Here is a 17,228-nt window from a genome sequence, read left to right as displayed (position 1 = left end):
AGAAGGAGGCTTAAGTAAAACCGGAATACTTTTTTCCTTGTGTGTACCATATCTATTGTAATGATTGTAATTACTTACCACAATAATTATGAACCACATTGGAGTGCATAAGGCATTTTCAGAGAAATTACAGCACTTCTCTGTTTATATGTATTATAGGTTTAAACCCAAAGTGCATAGCACGTATAAATGGAATGATAGAACCAACCTGAGGAGTAAAATAAAACAGCTTATAATTGCGTAGGCAAGTTTTGTTAGGAGGTGCTAGGAAGACGTGTGTAGAAGTGTAGCACATCTTATATAAACAGAGAGCTCATTGTAAAGCTTAGGAGCAACAGGAAGAAATGAGCAAAAGTGAGAAGAGCGCTATGAACATATAAAAGAGGAAATTAAGTAGACAGAAGCACTTGAATATGATTATATTGGGAAACTAGGGGCCAAGAAGGCTAATTTAAAACTGCGAAAAAAAGACGTAAATTGGAGGTATCAAACCAGTGTCACGAATGACATAAATAAACGAGTTGTTTATGTTCTGAAGCGAAGCAGCAATGTATGTAGGACTTTTAACATAGAGAGGAAAGAATAGTTCTGACGAGAAAGGATAATACTTTGCAGAAGTAATTTTAAAGCTGAAAAAGGAAGAGATCTGATTTGATAAATGTTATAGATGGAAGCAGAAGATTACAGAAAACAAGTTCAAAACGAAAACTCAGTGAAAGAATACCGCAAACTAAAGTTACAGGTAGAGATATAGAAGGACAATTAAATAGATATGAATAATATTGCAGGAGGAATAATGGTAGGAGACGAGGCAGAGGGGCAGAGATGTGTGCTTTTGTGCTGGGGAGAGCATAATGTGGTTCAATAATAGTACAAAAATCGTCCTAAAAGTGGAAAATGTTTGTCACTCACTTTTATTTAGAGGAATAGTTGTAAATCTTAAGAAAATGTTGGTTTCTCCGATGTACTGTGTATAACTTAATGTCTGCATTTTTACAGCTTGCCGAACGATGTTAAAATGGCCGTTTATGCCACAGGAGCTCAAAATATAGACGGATGGGATTTTCTTTTTGAAAAATATCGAACATGCCCCTCTATTGCTGAGAAACAGGAAATTCAGTTTGCGTTGACCCTTACTCGAAACAAGGACAAACTCCAGTGGTGAGCAATTCAAAATGTTGCAGTGTCTGTTGGCGTCATAAGTGTATACAACATAAAACAATTGGAAATTAATGTTCTTTTTTCTAGGTCAAATTTCAGAAGTGTAAAAGCTATCAAAATGGCTAGTCTCGTTGAATGTGTTCTGCTTCTAATTCCAACTATACATTGTAGTGGTATCTCTCCCATTAAATACAATTACTCTGAAAAGTATGCTGCATGCCAAATTATTTAATTACATTTTAATGTAGTGCAAAAACCTATTTCTGAGCACCATGTAAGAAAAAAAATCTATTTCACCGCAGTGCATGCGTGTGCTCATAGCACCCTCAGATGTTCAGCAAGGCGACTATAGTGACACAGATGGAGCATGGGATATAGCTTCAGCCCATCACCGGACTGCTGAAATCCATCACAATCACCCCCTCCCTCACAATAAAGAGGCAGGAAATAGAGCAAGGAGTCGAGCGGTCCTGAGTGGACCTGTGAGGCTCTGGCATGGGTATAGAGGCAGGCATGAGTGATGCTTTAGAGTACTCTGTGGACCATGACTTTAGGTGGTGATGAGGTGTATGTAGCCTACTGGAAAGTGATGGCTCCTGGCATAGATGGTATAGGGATTGTATCATGGCTTCCTGTGGCTTTGTATGAAGCACTTTAACTAGTTTCCATTTCATTTTAACATGGTTTCTTTCACTTTTGGATATTATTATATTTGTTACCTATTTCCCTTGGCAAATATATAAACCAGCAAGTCCACTGCACAAAAGTGCCCTGGTAAGGCAGCTGACGTTGTTTAGAAAATACTTGAAGGCTGTAGACTGGTTGACACTGGTAGGGGAAGAAGTGTGAACCTGACGCTACTTCCAGAACATATGTGGGTAGTTGGAGCAACCACCAATTCTGGTTTAGCGATGTCCCTTAGGTATTTGGGGCAGAGACTGCGCTCCTGCTCCAGAGTACTCTGGAAAGGGATGTTAAGGTATTCCCCTGAAAGCTCGACTTAGTTGATGTTGCACTGGTTCCTGCTCCAGCGCCTAAGTGCCTGGTGTTTTCTCCTCATATTCCTTGAGGATCAGAAACGTGATATCATTTCCAGTGATCCCCAGTTCCTCAAAGAGGCTTCACACCTTCTCTTGTGAGAAAGGAATCTCTTTTGAGTAGCATTTGTTTTCTTCCTTTTGCTTAGTCACTTTTCTTTTCGATTTATGTTTTTCTTTCCTCGACTTCTTTTTAGCCACCATGACTCTTGCACTGTTCCGCATAATGCTTTATACTTGATGCAGCATTTTATGCAACCAAGACCAAAGTTGATGTTGGTCACGATGCTGCCAAAGCTAGTGTTGTGTAGAGCAAAGCTGCAGAGTTCAATATTGACTTTTTTAATGCTAGAGTAGATGCTGATGGAGGCATTGACTCTGTGACGGAGTACCCAACGGCATTATTGACTTTCTTTGAGGATAATGGACTGGGTGAGCCAAAGTTGATGTAGGCATCAGGTGTGATAATGTCAACTGGAATGAAAGAGTGCTCTCTAGTGGCAAAGAAGTACTCTGGAGTTTCCAGCTAATTTTTGGGGAGACCAGAGCTGGAAGGATTCTTCTGTCTATAAGGTTCAGTATCACTTCCCTATTGAGTAGCCATGTGCTTTATACATTTCAAAATTCAATTTCCTGTTGGGGCTTCTTATATGGAGCGTTAGAAGAGAGAACCGTTTTTGACGTCACATTGGACCAGTTACTTGATTTTTCAGGTTCTTGCATAGGCTCAAAGTGCAGCATCCTCATGGGTCGTTCCCTTTTTTTGACTTTAAGGAAAACGATTTGAATATAGCACTATCAGTATGGTCAGTGTAATAGTAGTGCACACACTCCAGGTTTATCATTTTCAGAAATGTTCCTCCAACCACAGTGAGCACTAACCTTCAATAAAAACACTTCTTCTTTTTGTCTCCTTAGAAGTTGTAAATTCTGCGGTTCATTTTATTTTTATGTTTAGAGTTCCCCCTCCTACCCGTGGGGCAAAATATTTTTAACTTGAAACCCCCCCATACTATTGTGGAAAGGAATTGACTGCTTGGGGGGGAAAGGGATGCATCTGCAGGGTGGGACCAGCGCTTAATTTATAAACGAATAACTGCCAGGCCCCTTGTCAGGAAACCAATGCAGCTTGCACCACCCATTGCCACCAGCTGCACTGCCAGTCAGCCGCGGCCGGCACTGACGGGCACTGCTTCGCATTTGGGGATACAGTGCACTCAATGAAATTTGTTTTATTTATTTAAATGTTTACTTACCTGTAAAACTCCGTAATCCATACATTACTATCCCCCACCGTGCCTCTCCCCCTACCCACGTCACAGCCCTGCAGGTAATCCCACTTCCGGCCGCGGCTGCTGCCAGTGATGGTACCAACACAACTACTAACCATCACACTCCTACAGGTGTGATAATCCAGACTGTTCCAAGCCACCCAAAGATTTCAAAATGGCTTGGGCGGTGGGTATTAGTCATTTTTAATGTTAATGGAATTATTCAACAACTGTTGCGCTCATCTGACAATTACACAGACAGACCTGCCATGTGGCTGATTCTTATAATTGCTGGTGTTGAAATTTAAGTGCTGGTGCCGAGCATTGTAACCCACAGACTCATATTTAGCACTTGGTGGGTGTTAGAAAGGGTCCATAAGCCACACTAAACTGCCCCTCTCTCCTGGGTCATCTCTATGAGTTCTAAAGCAACATTAGTAAAGCAAAGGTTGGCCAGGCCATGATGCTGTTAACCCCTTCGCTGCTGGCAGGATTCCCCCGCTGTGCTGGGGGGGCGAAAGGCGCGCACTGCGCTCAGCTCGTCATGAGCACCGAAGCGCCGTTGCTCATGACGAGCTGAGCTCGTCATGAGCACAGGAGGGGTTAAGAAGGGAGAATGGTCCAAGTCCACTTGTGGTTAGTGAAACAGCCAAAACTGGTGTGCAATGGACCTCTTAGATTCCAAGGCCCTGGTGCTACTGCACCTGCTACACTAATGATAATGAATCCTCTGAGAAGCAGGCAGGCTGTTTCCTTTGCCTTGGGCCATTGCTTTGAGGCCTTAATGAATGTGGTTGCAGCAACTGTGCCCTGGCCTATTACTGCAGGGTAAAAAAAAACCATACTAGCCTGTTGCATAGTAGGACAGACACAATTTGGGTCCACTGGACCCCTCTTACCCCTAGAATCGAGTATCAGTGCACCTCATGCACAAATGATAGCTACAACCAGGACTGTCTCATCTTCCCTTTATGTAAAATAATAAATAAATAAGTGGGCGGCCACATCTTAAATCCCTTATCTGTGGAAGCTACCACTGGCGGGTAGCATGCTAGCTTGCATCTCTCCCCCTCTCTCCTGTACCATTGCTGTGAGGCCTGAAGGAACCGGACCCTTTGCCTGGGAATGAAAGTTCATCAGCCTCATCTTCTTGCTTAGATAGCGTATTATTGGTCTGTGATGAAAATTTCAATAAACAGTTATTACAAAGGCAAATGAGTAGAATAAAAAGAGCAAAGCTCTTGGGTTTTACATGTACTATATTACTTACTTTAAAAAGGAATGTCTTTGTATTGTATTTTGCTGTAATTGCATTTACATAGTGCTTACTTCCCCCGAGGACGGTAAATGCAAAAACAACAAGGTGATAGATGGAATGCTTGAATTAATCTAAGCCATTGGTAATTACTCGGGCTGCATCCCAATCCATAGTTGTTTGCCCCCCATGCCACCTCAGTTTAGACCCTGCCATATGCAAATCGGTCTTGACCCTGCTACTCATCGGAAACGTTCAGCCCAAACTGCCAGGCGAGATCCTCGCTGAACTGGAATCCAAGCAACCCAGGACTGGTTCAGTCCTAATTAGGGCTCTTTAGCCAGGTATTGCTTGGTTTCAGTGCCACGTGGCCCACATCTGGGCATACCCCTGAGGAGGCATTGAAGCACTTCATGGCAGTATCTTGCTACTCTGGGACCCAAGTTTAGTGGTTGATTTTGTGAACAGAATTAGTATTGTAGTCTCAAGGAAACTATTCCTTGCATTTACTCCAGTTTGTTTGTTGTAGATTCATTTAATATGAGTTTGTGATGATCATTAGTGAGGCTATGTGAGTTCAAGCCAATGGTTGGTGGGATGAATATATATGCTGGAGGAGACTATGTATTAATGGATTGTGGGGATATGGTTTCAAAGGAGAAGTTGTGATCTATGAAATGAGGTGTGATAATTTGCCGAAATGTAATAATGGTAATAAAGCAGACAGGAGTTATGCAGAGGATGCACTATGTTTTAATAGAAGAAAGGTGAGAGGAACAATATATAGTTTCGAGGCAAGGTCAGTTTTTCTTTCAAGGTTTTGGGAAACTTTTAGACTAATGCTTTATGATAACATAAAGACTGAAAAGGTTCTGCTGTATTAGGAAATAATATTATTTATATATGACTCAGTGTATTGTATTTTAGCACTAATACAGTGTCCACCAGCCCCACATGAGGCTATCTAATGCTCATCCACATAAACGGCACGTCACTTCGACTTACGTACAACTGTGTAGACAAACGTGTCTCCTGCAACTAAATAACGGCAGCACAAAGCATTTACTTAGGCATGCACAGCAAAGAACAAAACACAATGTATAAGATATGGGGTTAGGTAGTGGAAATTTTCTCCATCAATTACATAACATAAAAATGTTTCAAACAATGACTATATGAATCATTATACGAAAATAAATGGCTCTATTTATGCTGGACATTGTTTTCCTGGAGAACTATGTATTTTGATTCCTATCAGAGAATGACCAGCTTGTTGTGGAAGAAAATTCAGTTTGCGTATGAATCTACTAAAGATCCCGTGCTGGAGAACTCAAATTTACCAGAGCACGCAACTGCCAAACATCACACTTGGGACATCTTTGATATCTGGGCTATGAAGAAAACATAAATACAACTCAGACACTCAGTTGTACCTTCAGATGTGGGTGGTGGAAAATAATCATGGTATGTTATGTTTAAATATTTATAGAGTGCATGGCTGCCCCAGCAATGGGGCTTCCCAGCGCTAACTGTCTAGTATAGTGGGAAATAAAGGTAAATTAACTTTTAGAGAAGAGTCTGGTCTTCTCCATCTTTCTAAAAATCCAATGATCAGTGATGCTGCGGATAGAAGGAGGTAGGGAGTTCCACAGGGCAGGTGCCAGTGCTCTGAACGAGCGGCCATCTGCTCTAGCCCTCTGTATCCGAGGCACTCGTGCCAGATGCAGATCTGCTGAGCCAAAGAGCGGGTGGGTACATAAGGGGAGCACATAGCGCTCAGAATCCCAGGGCAAAGGCCCAAAGAGTTCTTATGGATGATACAGAGAGCTTTGAAGTGATTTCTGTGTTCCATGGGTAGCCAGTGTAGCCGGCGGAGGAGATCAGAGACGTGACAATGTTTAGGAAGTGCAAACAGAGCGCGGGCTGCCGCGTTCTGGGCACTTTGGAGCCTTTGGATCACCGCTTGGTTGGCTCCTAGGAGCAGCACATTGCAGTAGTCCAACATAGCCATGATGGTGGAATGGATAATAAAATGCAGAGTATGAGAATCGAAAAGACCTAGGATAGGCTTTAGTCCCCGTAACAGTCCGAAACAGTTGCCTGCCACTGATTAAGCATGAGCCTCAAAAGAGAGCTCATTGTTCAACAGGAGCAGGAGGCCACCACCGGTTGCCCCAGAAATTGGAGTCCCACCCACCAAGAGGATTTCAGATTTGGCGGAGTTCAACTGAAATTAGTTGTTAGCCATCTGGTCAGAGATGACAGATAGAACTTCCTGAAATTTCGTTGAGTCCTGGCTGGCGTTATTACAGAAGGTAAACACCAGCCGGGTGTCGTCCACGTATGACACCAAAGAGATGCCCTGGGCTTTAGCCATCAGAGCCAACTGTCTGATGTAGACATTAAATAAAGTAGGGCTCAATGCTGAACCCTGGGGGAACACCACAGCTTAACGAGTGGGTGCGGGAGGACAAAGGGAGGGGGGTGTTGACTTGAATTGTCTGGTCAGTCAGAAAGGACGAGAACCAGGAGAGGGCCTTGCCATCAACACCGATCTCCATCAGCTGGTGGAGCAGCATCTTATGTGAGACCGTGTCGAAGGCTGCACTCAGATCAAGCAGAATCAGTGCCGTGGTTCTGCCCTCATCCAAAGAGGACCGTAGCTGTTCTGCCAGCAATGTGGACTCGGTGCTATGCTGTGGCTGGAAACCATTTTGAGATGGATCCAGTGCTGAATCGACTTCCAGGTATTGGGTTAAAATAGTGTTGACATTGGATTCTATGATTTTGGATAGAAACTGGAGCAGAAAAATCGGTCAAACGTTTTCCGGCTTGGACATTTCCAATGTTGGCTTTTTCAGCAGAGGAACAACTTTGGCAGGTTTCCACGATTTGGGGATTGAGGCCAAGGATAGGGACAGATTGATCAACTGCAGGCACTCAGGTAGAAGACTTTTTTTTACTTTCAAGAAAAAGTCAAGTTTCAGAGGATCCTCTTGAGACCCTGATTTTACCTTGACAAACAGAGTTTCCAGGGCTTTGGGGTAAATAGGAGGAAGGGAGGAAAGGGAGTGGGTCTCAGAGCCCAAGGGCTGACTCATCCAAGGGCAGGGAGAAGTATCCCCAGGGCAGAAACTGCTGTAAATATGCTCAATCTTATTAAATAAAAATGTAGCTAGTACTTTGCACTGCAAATTGGAGGATATGGTACTCTCAGGGGCAGGAGACGATTTTTATCATATCCTTCAAGAGTGTAAAAATAGTTTTGGTGGGGTTGCTACTAGTAGTGATCATGTTGGCATAGTTTAAGACCCTAGTCTTGCAGACCAGTGTATGGTATGCTTTGATCGCAGTTCTATACCATGCTTTCGCCAGTAGGTCGCAGGACCGTCTCCATGCCAGTTCCAGGACCGTACAATTCTTCCTAGTTGTAGTTAGTGGCTCATCAAATCAGGCATTAGCCCATGCACATTTGGGATGGGTTAATTTGACCGGGATACAGTTATCCAGTGCTTGAGTGACCCACCCCAGGAAATATGTATTAGCTGCTTCATTATTAGTGGGCCATTCTGGGAGCTGGGTACTTAGGGCAGCTTTAAAGGCAACAGGGTCCAGTTTGTGCTAAGGACGTTTGAGTGAGGGGTTGCGGTGAGGTTGCGTTTTGGGGCCAGATAGCGATATTCGTGGGGAAATGAGGGAATAATCAGTCCAGAACATAGGAAGGGGGGCCTGCACCTCTAAGGACTGAATATTCGAAAAGATAGGGTCCAGGAGGTGACCAGCTAAGTGGATTGACCCTGGCACCAGTTGAATCAGTTGGCAAGCTGCCATGTTGCCAAGGAAATTGAGAATGTCAACAGCTTCCTGTGACTCCAGATGAAGGTTCACATCAGCTATGACGTTAAAGTTGGCTGTCTGAAGAGCTAGTCTAGTGGTGGCATTAGCTAGGTGTTCTCTGAAGATTTTTGATGGGCCAGTCGGGCGGTAAATGAGTAGCCCAGAAAGTGTAAAATTGTCAGTCAGCGCAATTTTAAAAAGTCAGAATTCACAATTGGGGATGTCTTTAGGGGTAAGGTTACAGGTATAGGCTGTTTTGTATATAAATGCAATGCTCACCCCCGGCTCTATTCAAGTTCTTCATAGCATAACCAACAGGAAGGGCTAAGGCTAGTAGGCCAACGGAATTCTAGGAGAGCCACGTCTCTGTGAGAAATAGGACCCCTGGAGACCCTTCATGTCATAGAGCAGCAGTTTATACTACAGATTTTATAATCCGTTGCGTTGGAGGTGGAGGCTACAGAGCACAGACAAGGCCTGACCTTGAAGGTGCACTGATTACAATGTGAGGGGCAGGCATTGGGTGACCAGCTGTGTTTACCACAGGAAGCTTCATATCGTAGAGAAAATGATGCTTCAAGCGAGTAGACTAACTGTGGGATGAAGGTGGAGCAGAATGCTTGGCTCCTGGCGACACCCACGCTCGGAGGGCTCAGACGGGCTTGCCTTTAGCGTGCCAGCTGTACGCTGTGCTGCAGCGTGCATTTAACGCCTGGGGGGGCAAACTGGCTCCTCCCAGGCTGGTCTTCGATTGGTTGAAACTGGCCGATCAGAGCGAGGCACTTGTGGAGTTTTAGAATCAAAGGACAGTGTTACACAGGTGACATAGAACAACATGCAGAGAGGTGTTGTGCAAATATAGCATTTTAAAAGTAGCAGCAATCAATAAATTCCCTCTGTTCTCGCCCAATAGTATATGTCCAAGCACTGCTCCAGAAGGATGTGGGCTGCATGGTTCATCTTAAACTCAACACCAGCAAGACTTGCAGGTCCTGTTACGAAATTGAGTGCTAAGATTTCTTTGCTTGACCTTGTCACTGATGATGTTTTCCCCTCGCTGTTTCTGGCTTGATTCTCATGATCAGTTCAGCTCTTTCCATTTTCTGAGAAAGCTGATGCCTTTTACTGACTCCCATTCTATAGTCCAAGCTCTGAGGTATCCCAGATTTATGCTAGAACTCATTCTTAGAAGGAATGTTCAAATCCATGTTTTATCCCTCTAAAAGAAAAAAAATCTCGCATACATTCCTGCCAATCCTGCTGTACTTGGTGGTGTGTAGGAGTGCACTTGCTGAATGATTCTGGTTGTCTAGAATTGGACAGGGCAATCCTGGTTCCTCAACTACTGAGCAGGATGTGAACAGGATTCTGCACCATAACCCGGCCTCTCTGAAGCTTTCAGCTTGGCTGCTGCAGTCCTAGAGTTTTGGCTATTCGATTTGTCCCTGCAGTGCATGGTGGTGCTCACCTACTCCACACCAGAGTCTACCCACCTTGCGTATTATCAGAAAAGGAAGAGGTATGTGTCTGGTGCTTGCAGAATGTCATAATTTCCATGCTACGTGAAACACATCATTTATTACTTAACATAGCTGTCTGCCTGAGCTGTGGGTCTCATAAGTAAGAGTGCATCTTACACCAATATCTAACTACAGGATTGGGCCTAGATGGAGCACCCTATTTGTTCTACCTGTGATTAGGGTCTTTCTGAATTGCTTACTATGGGTTTTTCCATAAGTCAAGAGACTGGTCTTCCTGCCATTAACAGTTGTACTTTCTACGACTTTCAGACTGAGTGATGACTCTGATCACGTCTTACTTGCAAAACGACCTTCCCTATGACTCTCACTTCAGTCAGGAGGGTATTGCAAAGTCAATCATTCTTCTCCAAGGCCCATTACATCAATTTTCACCATGGCAAGTTCATGTTCCCAGTACGCGGGACATTTACTCCAAAGATGGTGTATACATTTCTTGTCAACTAGAAGATATATTTGCCATTGTGCTTCAAAACACCTAGATATGGGGTAGAGACAGTCTGCATAACCTGGACTTCAAAAGAGCAGGTTATCATTACACTAATAGGACACTCTGGTCTCAGACTGAACCGTTTGACATTTGGACATCCTTGCAGTGGGCATCAGGTGGTCAAAGCCACCCTTGCTCGATGAGTTGTGGATTCCATCACTTTCTGAAACCACTATATAGAAAGAAGGTTGTTTGAGAGAGTTACTACCTTCTCAGCACAAGAATGTTTAATGGAGAGATTCCACTGCTCGACATCTATAAAGCAGCCACCTGGTAATCATCATAGACTTTCTCTAAGCATTAGTACTTCAATGCAGGCTTGAAGACTGGTGGTGAAGTGGGACTGACAGTTTTAAGGAATCTATTTCAGTGATGATCTGTAGCTCTTTGTTGATTTTCAGGTATATACGGCCACATGCATCAAACGATTTTGGAGTCGCAAACGGTTCGAATCGGAAAATTCGGCCGTTTGCGATTCCAAAATCACTTTTTGGTATGCATGAAACAATTTTTCAAAAACCGCAATTTTTTGCAATTCCTAAAAATGCGATTGCATTTAAGGAATCGCATTTGTGCGATTCCTTAAATGCAATGCATGAATGTTTAAAAAACATGCAAATTTGCAAATCGGAGGAGCAAATTAACACGAGGTTGACCCTCGTGTTAATTTGCGAAATCTTTCAAAAAAGCTCAAAAAAGCATTTTTGAAAGTGTCATGTTACACACACACATGTCCTTTGGACATGTGTGTGTGAAACTTGCACTTAAAAAAACATTTCAAGGGTGCGTGGGGGGGTCCTTCGGACCCCCCCTCAGCACCCTTTAAATACATCAACAAATTGTGATTCGTAAAATAAAAATCGCAAAAAGCTAATGCCTTTCCATTGATTCCTATGGGCCTCTAGGCCCATAGGAATCAATGTAATACCATTCCTTAATTGCGTTTCGCAATTAAGGAATCGCAAATACAGAAAATTAAGAAATCCCAAAAACTTTTAAGCTTTCTTGATGCATAGGATTTTGAGATTCCTAAATTTCGATTCCTTAATTTTTGCAATTTAGGAATCGCAAAAACCTACAATGATGCATGTGGCCGATAGTGCTTTGCTTTCTATTCAAATAACATGGAAATATAAAAAAAGACCAAATGCATGAGAAGAAAAATGTACTTACCTATAAAGCTAGTTCTCCGTCATTGGTAACTTTTATGGTTTCACATGCAACCCTCTCACCTTCCTGCAACTTGTTTTATTTCCTTGTTTTCTGGCACTGCATGCTTACATACAACATTCCAAAAATCTCAGCAAGGGAGGTGCTAGAGCATAGGATCTCTGCATGATATGGAAGTATTGCCAAAGATGAGCTACACCGGGTTGAAAAGAGCCACGTTGCTACAATACATAATTTGATGCATGTTTTTCACTAGAGGATTCCAAATTCAATTTGAGGGAATAGGTAAATAGCATGTAATTCTATAAAATTATTTAAAGCTGGAGTAACACCTATATGGCTAAGTAACTTACTTTTGAGGCATGCTATGTCAGACTTCCTAACTGCTTTTGGAGATCAAGTTTCCCCTTTTCTTAACCTTGCCTTTTTTAATTAACCTTCCCTTAACTCTTACCCTTTACTACCTTCCCCTCTCCTTTTTGTATCTACTTTTTTGGCTTCCTAGTGATGTTTGTTTCCAATTTATATTTCTGCGATGTCATTGCATTTCGACTCCCACACAATGCCCCCACCCTGTGTTGTGACCTAAAATATTCAAATCTACACTTTGTGCACTTGTGATGCTGTCAATCCTCACACATATGTGTCTGCTTGTCAATGAGGCCCAAAATATATGGCCCTCACTCTGGAACTTTCTTTTTTCAAAGCTTTTGGTTCTCATAGTTTGTGTTTTATTTTTGTCAAAAGACCAATTTGGTAGCAAACACATTCAGACCTGCCTCTTTACTTGGGTACATGTGCTGCCTATGCCCTTGTTCAATGACTGTGTTCCCATGCATGGTAGGCCCAGGAAAAGTAATATGAGCCTCATAGCAGCAGGTGGAGAACACAGCATTTGAGTATTGTGTAAGATTCCAAGTTCCCTTGAGAGGTTGGGTATCCTTTCTTAATTCCCAGCCTGGAGTTACAGCAGGAGTGTGGCCCCTTGTCCACTGAAGTGTATTACATACCTACCAACTCCCTTATGCCTGTATAGTACTTATTTAATTTGTCGGATGCAAGTATTTTTCTGATCTAAATAACCTTGGAGCTTCTAGGCTCTTTTCTATTTTTTAACACCCTGCCCTATCTTTTGTCCATTTTGTGATGATGCAGGATGACCCACAGCCCAGCACAACTTGGAAACTGCTTTTATACTACAGCAGTGTTAGACCTGGCATCTTTTGGCTTGTTTCCTCTGTATTATTGCTTCTGACCTCCTGGTCTTTGTGGTACTCTTGATCTTGTTTATGCAGGTTTAGTGTTTCTGCATACTTTAATACTGCTGATCAGTACTAAAGTGCAAGTGCTCCTGCTGTAAATTGTGTTTATGGATTAGTGTTTCCATGATTGGCTTATTTAATTTACTCCTTAGTCCTTTATACAGTGCACTGTGTGTGCCCAGGGCATTAAACCAAATGATGATAGTGGGCCTGCATCACTGATTGTGTCATCCACACTAGAAGCCTTCCAAAGGGTTCTCAGATCTGCCACAGGAGTGTCTGCGCACAGTTTCTACTGTCATGTCCACCCGGCAAGTGCACCCACCTGCCATGCCTTAACCTTCCCTTTTCTTACAAGTAAAACACCCTTCAGATAAGCCCAAGGTACCCCTATTGAAAGGGTGCAGTGTATGTGAAAGATTATAGGACATATACTGGTGGGTGTGACATTTCCTGATACTGAAATACTGCACATTTTGTTTTCACTATTGAAATGCTATCCATCCCATAGGCTAACATGGGAGTTGCTTTGTAGAATCTTGCAAGCATACCTTTCCATTGGGACAAGCTGGGGAAATTGAGTTAAGGCTTTTCCTGAACTCAGAGTTTAAGAATAAATCTGTTAGTGAAGATGATTTTTATGTTGTGTGGTTGAAAATGGCACTTTTAGAAAGTGGGCATTTCTTGCTTATCTATTCTGTGTGCCTCTGCCATTTGTGTATTTACTGTCTGGGTTCATAGTGACAGGAGCAGGGATGTGCATTCACACTAGATAGACACAAGAAGGGGTTGAGGTGTGCCTTGCCTAGCTTGGATGACTCATAGCTAGGCTGAATAGACCTGGCTGCATTTAGTTTAATGGGAGGAGTTGTCACTTGCACCTGAATGGAATGTGACTGCCTTCCACAAAGCTGTCTCCCCCTTTGGAGTAAACCTGGCCTAAGCCATGCAGAAATGGGTTATGTATGCCAGTGGAACTTTGTGCAACTTCAAAGGAAAATGTGATATAAATATTGGGGCCCTGACACCAGAAGTTTAGAACTCTTTTGGATCAATAAACCTGCCAAGAAGAAGAGCTGGAGAAGCTTTGAGGAGCAACTACCACTTTGCTGCGTGCTTTGCTGTGTTGGCCTGTAGTGACTACTCTGTCTTGAGCAGTGAAAGGACTAGACTGGACGTTCTGCATTAGATTTGCCTGAGTTTCTCCAAGGGCTTGAGGTAGAGCTTGACCCCTGTTCAGGAAGTCTCAGGAACAGAAAAGACTTCAAGTTAATCTGTTACAAGCACTGAGAACTGTGTGTTTTGTGCTGCAACAGAAGAAAATGCAACCCAACGCCGTCAGCGCTGTCGCTGCCGGCCCCGTGACCCGAAGACACCGTAGAGGGCACATGTGCATCGCAACTCTCGTCTCACCAACGATGCTGTTCGATGCTGCCACAGAGCTACTGCTTGCACCGTGAACTGTGGTCACCTCACTCTGCACCACCTCGCTTCCCACCGCCACCCTGGTATCCCCGATAACAGCAGCAGGAGATCGACCTGCAACGTGTGTAACTTCAAGAGCCCGACTACTCCTGCACTGACCTCTGGAGCCAACGCCAGCTCTTTTCGAAGCTCAATGTGAGGTCCCTGAAGCCCTGCATTTCTAAAGGTACTGTTTTGCGGGTCTTCCCGTCACCGTAGCTGGCCTGCGACGCCACAGTCTGCTAGAACTGTTGTATTTGTTGGTTGACAATGCTGTGATAGCCCCAGACAGAACTATTGACTTCAAGGAACTGTTTTTAAAATCTATTTTTGCTTTAAATATTTTAAATACCTCTATGTTGGATTTTTATCATTTTGGTCTTGTTTTACATAGATAAATATTGGCTATTCTTCTAAAACTGGTGTGGTGTCCTTTTGTAGTGTTTTCACTGTATTACTGCCAGTTATGTGCAAATGCTTTACACACTGCCTCTGAGATGAGCCTGACTGCTCATGCCAAGCTACCATGGGAGTGAGGGGGGGTTATTTTGGAAGTGTAACTTCCTTATCCTAACTAGAAGGAAGGGTCCCTACTTGAACAGGGTAACAACCTGCCAACTAGAGACCTCCATTCCTAACAAGCAAGGCCAATGAGGTGGATTTTACGGTTAGTCATCCTGTCCTATAATATACATGCACAGTTATGCTAAAAATCATAACCAACAATTATTTGATCAATGACCTATATATGAATATAATACTTTTAATCTAGAGGTGAAGTGAGGGCATGAATGTGTTAAATGATGTCCAAGTGAATACCTAGAGCAGGCCTCTGCTCCACTCCCATTTTTCTAATATCTTAAGAGTACCAGAGAAATGTCATATTACAAGATTAAACACGTGGCTGAACTCTGTTATAAGAACAGGTTTCTATTTGAAAAATCTCAACTCTTCCTTTCACAAAACTATTTAATAACTAATCAAACATTGTCTGACCTCCCAGCAGCATGATATTAAGGTCGGAAACGAAAGACAAACCTGCCTATTACTGATATGTCATCTGATCCAGATTTTGATGTCCAGGCTGTCGGAAGAGATGGCTCACTCATTGTTTGCATATCTGTTCTTCATTACTAAGACAGTCAAGTATTACATGCAGCACGATATATAAGGGATAAAATACCCACTGCCCTACATTATATTTGTTCTTCTAGAGCGCGTTCTATCCAAAGGTGTGAAATCGCTAGCTTACCAAAGAAGCACTAACAAGAAAGACAACAAGACCTACTCATCACAACTGGAAAAGATCCAGGTTTTCAAGTGCTTATGAAAAGCTGTGTGAGAGGAAAAACTTGCATTGTGAGTAGGAAGGGAGTTCCACAGCCTGACAGCAACCATGTGGAAGGAACTTTCCTCACCCCATCCCCTCCCTTGGTATTCTGACATTTTGAGACCTCTACCTTCTTAGAAAGGCAGACCTCTCCTGTCTATTGGGCGTGTACCATTGGAATGCCATTCCCAAATGCATGAGCCCCTGGCAGTGGAGACAGGGTCAGACTGGCTGTAGCGGGCACCAGGCATTTTCCCGTTGGGCCAGAAGGGTGGGGGCTGTTTTTTGACTGGTGCGGGCCGTTTTTGGTACGAGGGGCTGGTTTTGCAGCAGTACTGCAATGTAGGCCACCTGTAACAAAAGCAGCAGCAGTGTTTCCCACCAGCACTAACAACCCCTCCCCAACCTCCCCACCCCCCTCCCTCTCCCCACCTCCCTGGCCCCAGGGCCGGTCCTACTTAAATTTCAAGGCTGGTTTGTATTCCCAGTCGGGCCCTGAGTGGACAGCGGTTTAAACTAGACAAAGAGCTTTAAACTTCACACGCTTCACGACCGGCAGCCAGTGCAGAGAGCAGATGTCCTCCATGAGTGACAGACATTGAGGAACATCCAGTACCTGGCAGACAGCCGCATTCTGGATCATCTGGAGTCTATTTAGAGTGCCTCAATTAATATTGAGCTTCAAGGCATTACAGTAGTCCATGCATGAATTAATGAGTGCAGTGATCACAGCAACTGTAAGCTCAGGAGGGATGAAAGGAAAGATCTTCCTCAAGATTTTAGTGATGAGAAAATAGGAACTGACATTGCTATTCACCTGAGTATCAAAGGAAAGGGAGGTGTCAAGGACAATCCCTAAACCTTTAGCCTCCGTGACAGGGCCACAGATCTCTGACCACCAAAGCTCTGGAATCGAATCAATCTGGCTGAAGGGGCGACATAAAGATCAAACAGAGTTGGCTAAGTGAGGAGCCCTGTTTCACCCCACACAGTAGCTGGAAGGAGCTCGTCTTAAATTCCCCCTGGTCCACCTGATGACGAATATTGTCAGTTGCAGCCAGCATAGCGGATTCAGTACTACGGCTCCTCTGAAAGGCATTCTCGGAAGGATCCAGTAGATCTTGATAATCTAAGAACGGTACCAGCTCTTGATTCAAATATTTTTCTAATATGTTGGCTGTTACAAGAAGGAGAGATATGAGCAGAGATTATTAACTTCTTCAGGTGCTCCGGTCGGTTTAGTTTTAAGGGGGACCACAATAGCCTCCTTCCATTATTGGGGGAAGATAAATGTTGAAAGGATTCGATTGTAAACTTTTAAAAGGAAACCAGAAATCCAATCAAAATCTAACTGCAAAATGCGGGAAGGGCAAGAGTGGCCAAAGAACCGTATTTCAACCCAAGAAAAAACTG

General features: G+C 43.5%; 1 protein-coding gene across 2 annotated transcripts in view; it reads left to right on the top strand.

The window, feature by feature from the left end:
• Positions 1-17,228, top strand: part of ERAP1 (endoplasmic reticulum aminopeptidase 1) — a 530,688-nt gene that overhangs the window by 477,189 nt on the left and 36,271 nt on the right. For both annotated transcript variants that reach the window (XM_078675432.1, XM_078675433.1), the window contains exon 16: positions 1,000-1,161. In XM_078675432.1, coding sequence (XP_078531558.1) covers positions 1,000-1,161 — 162 coding nt within the window. The remainder of the gene's footprint in view (positions 1-999; positions 1,162-17,228) is intronic.

Source organism: Lissotriton helveticus, chromosome 2_1, assembly GCF_964261635.1.
Source record: "Lissotriton helveticus chromosome 2_1, aLisHel1.1, whole genome shotgun sequence".
Lineage (NCBI taxonomy): Eukaryota > Metazoa > Chordata > Amphibia > Caudata > Salamandridae > Lissotriton > Lissotriton helveticus.
Note: the sequence above shows the minus strand (reverse complement) of the source record. Positions and strands in the feature narration are given on the sequence as shown.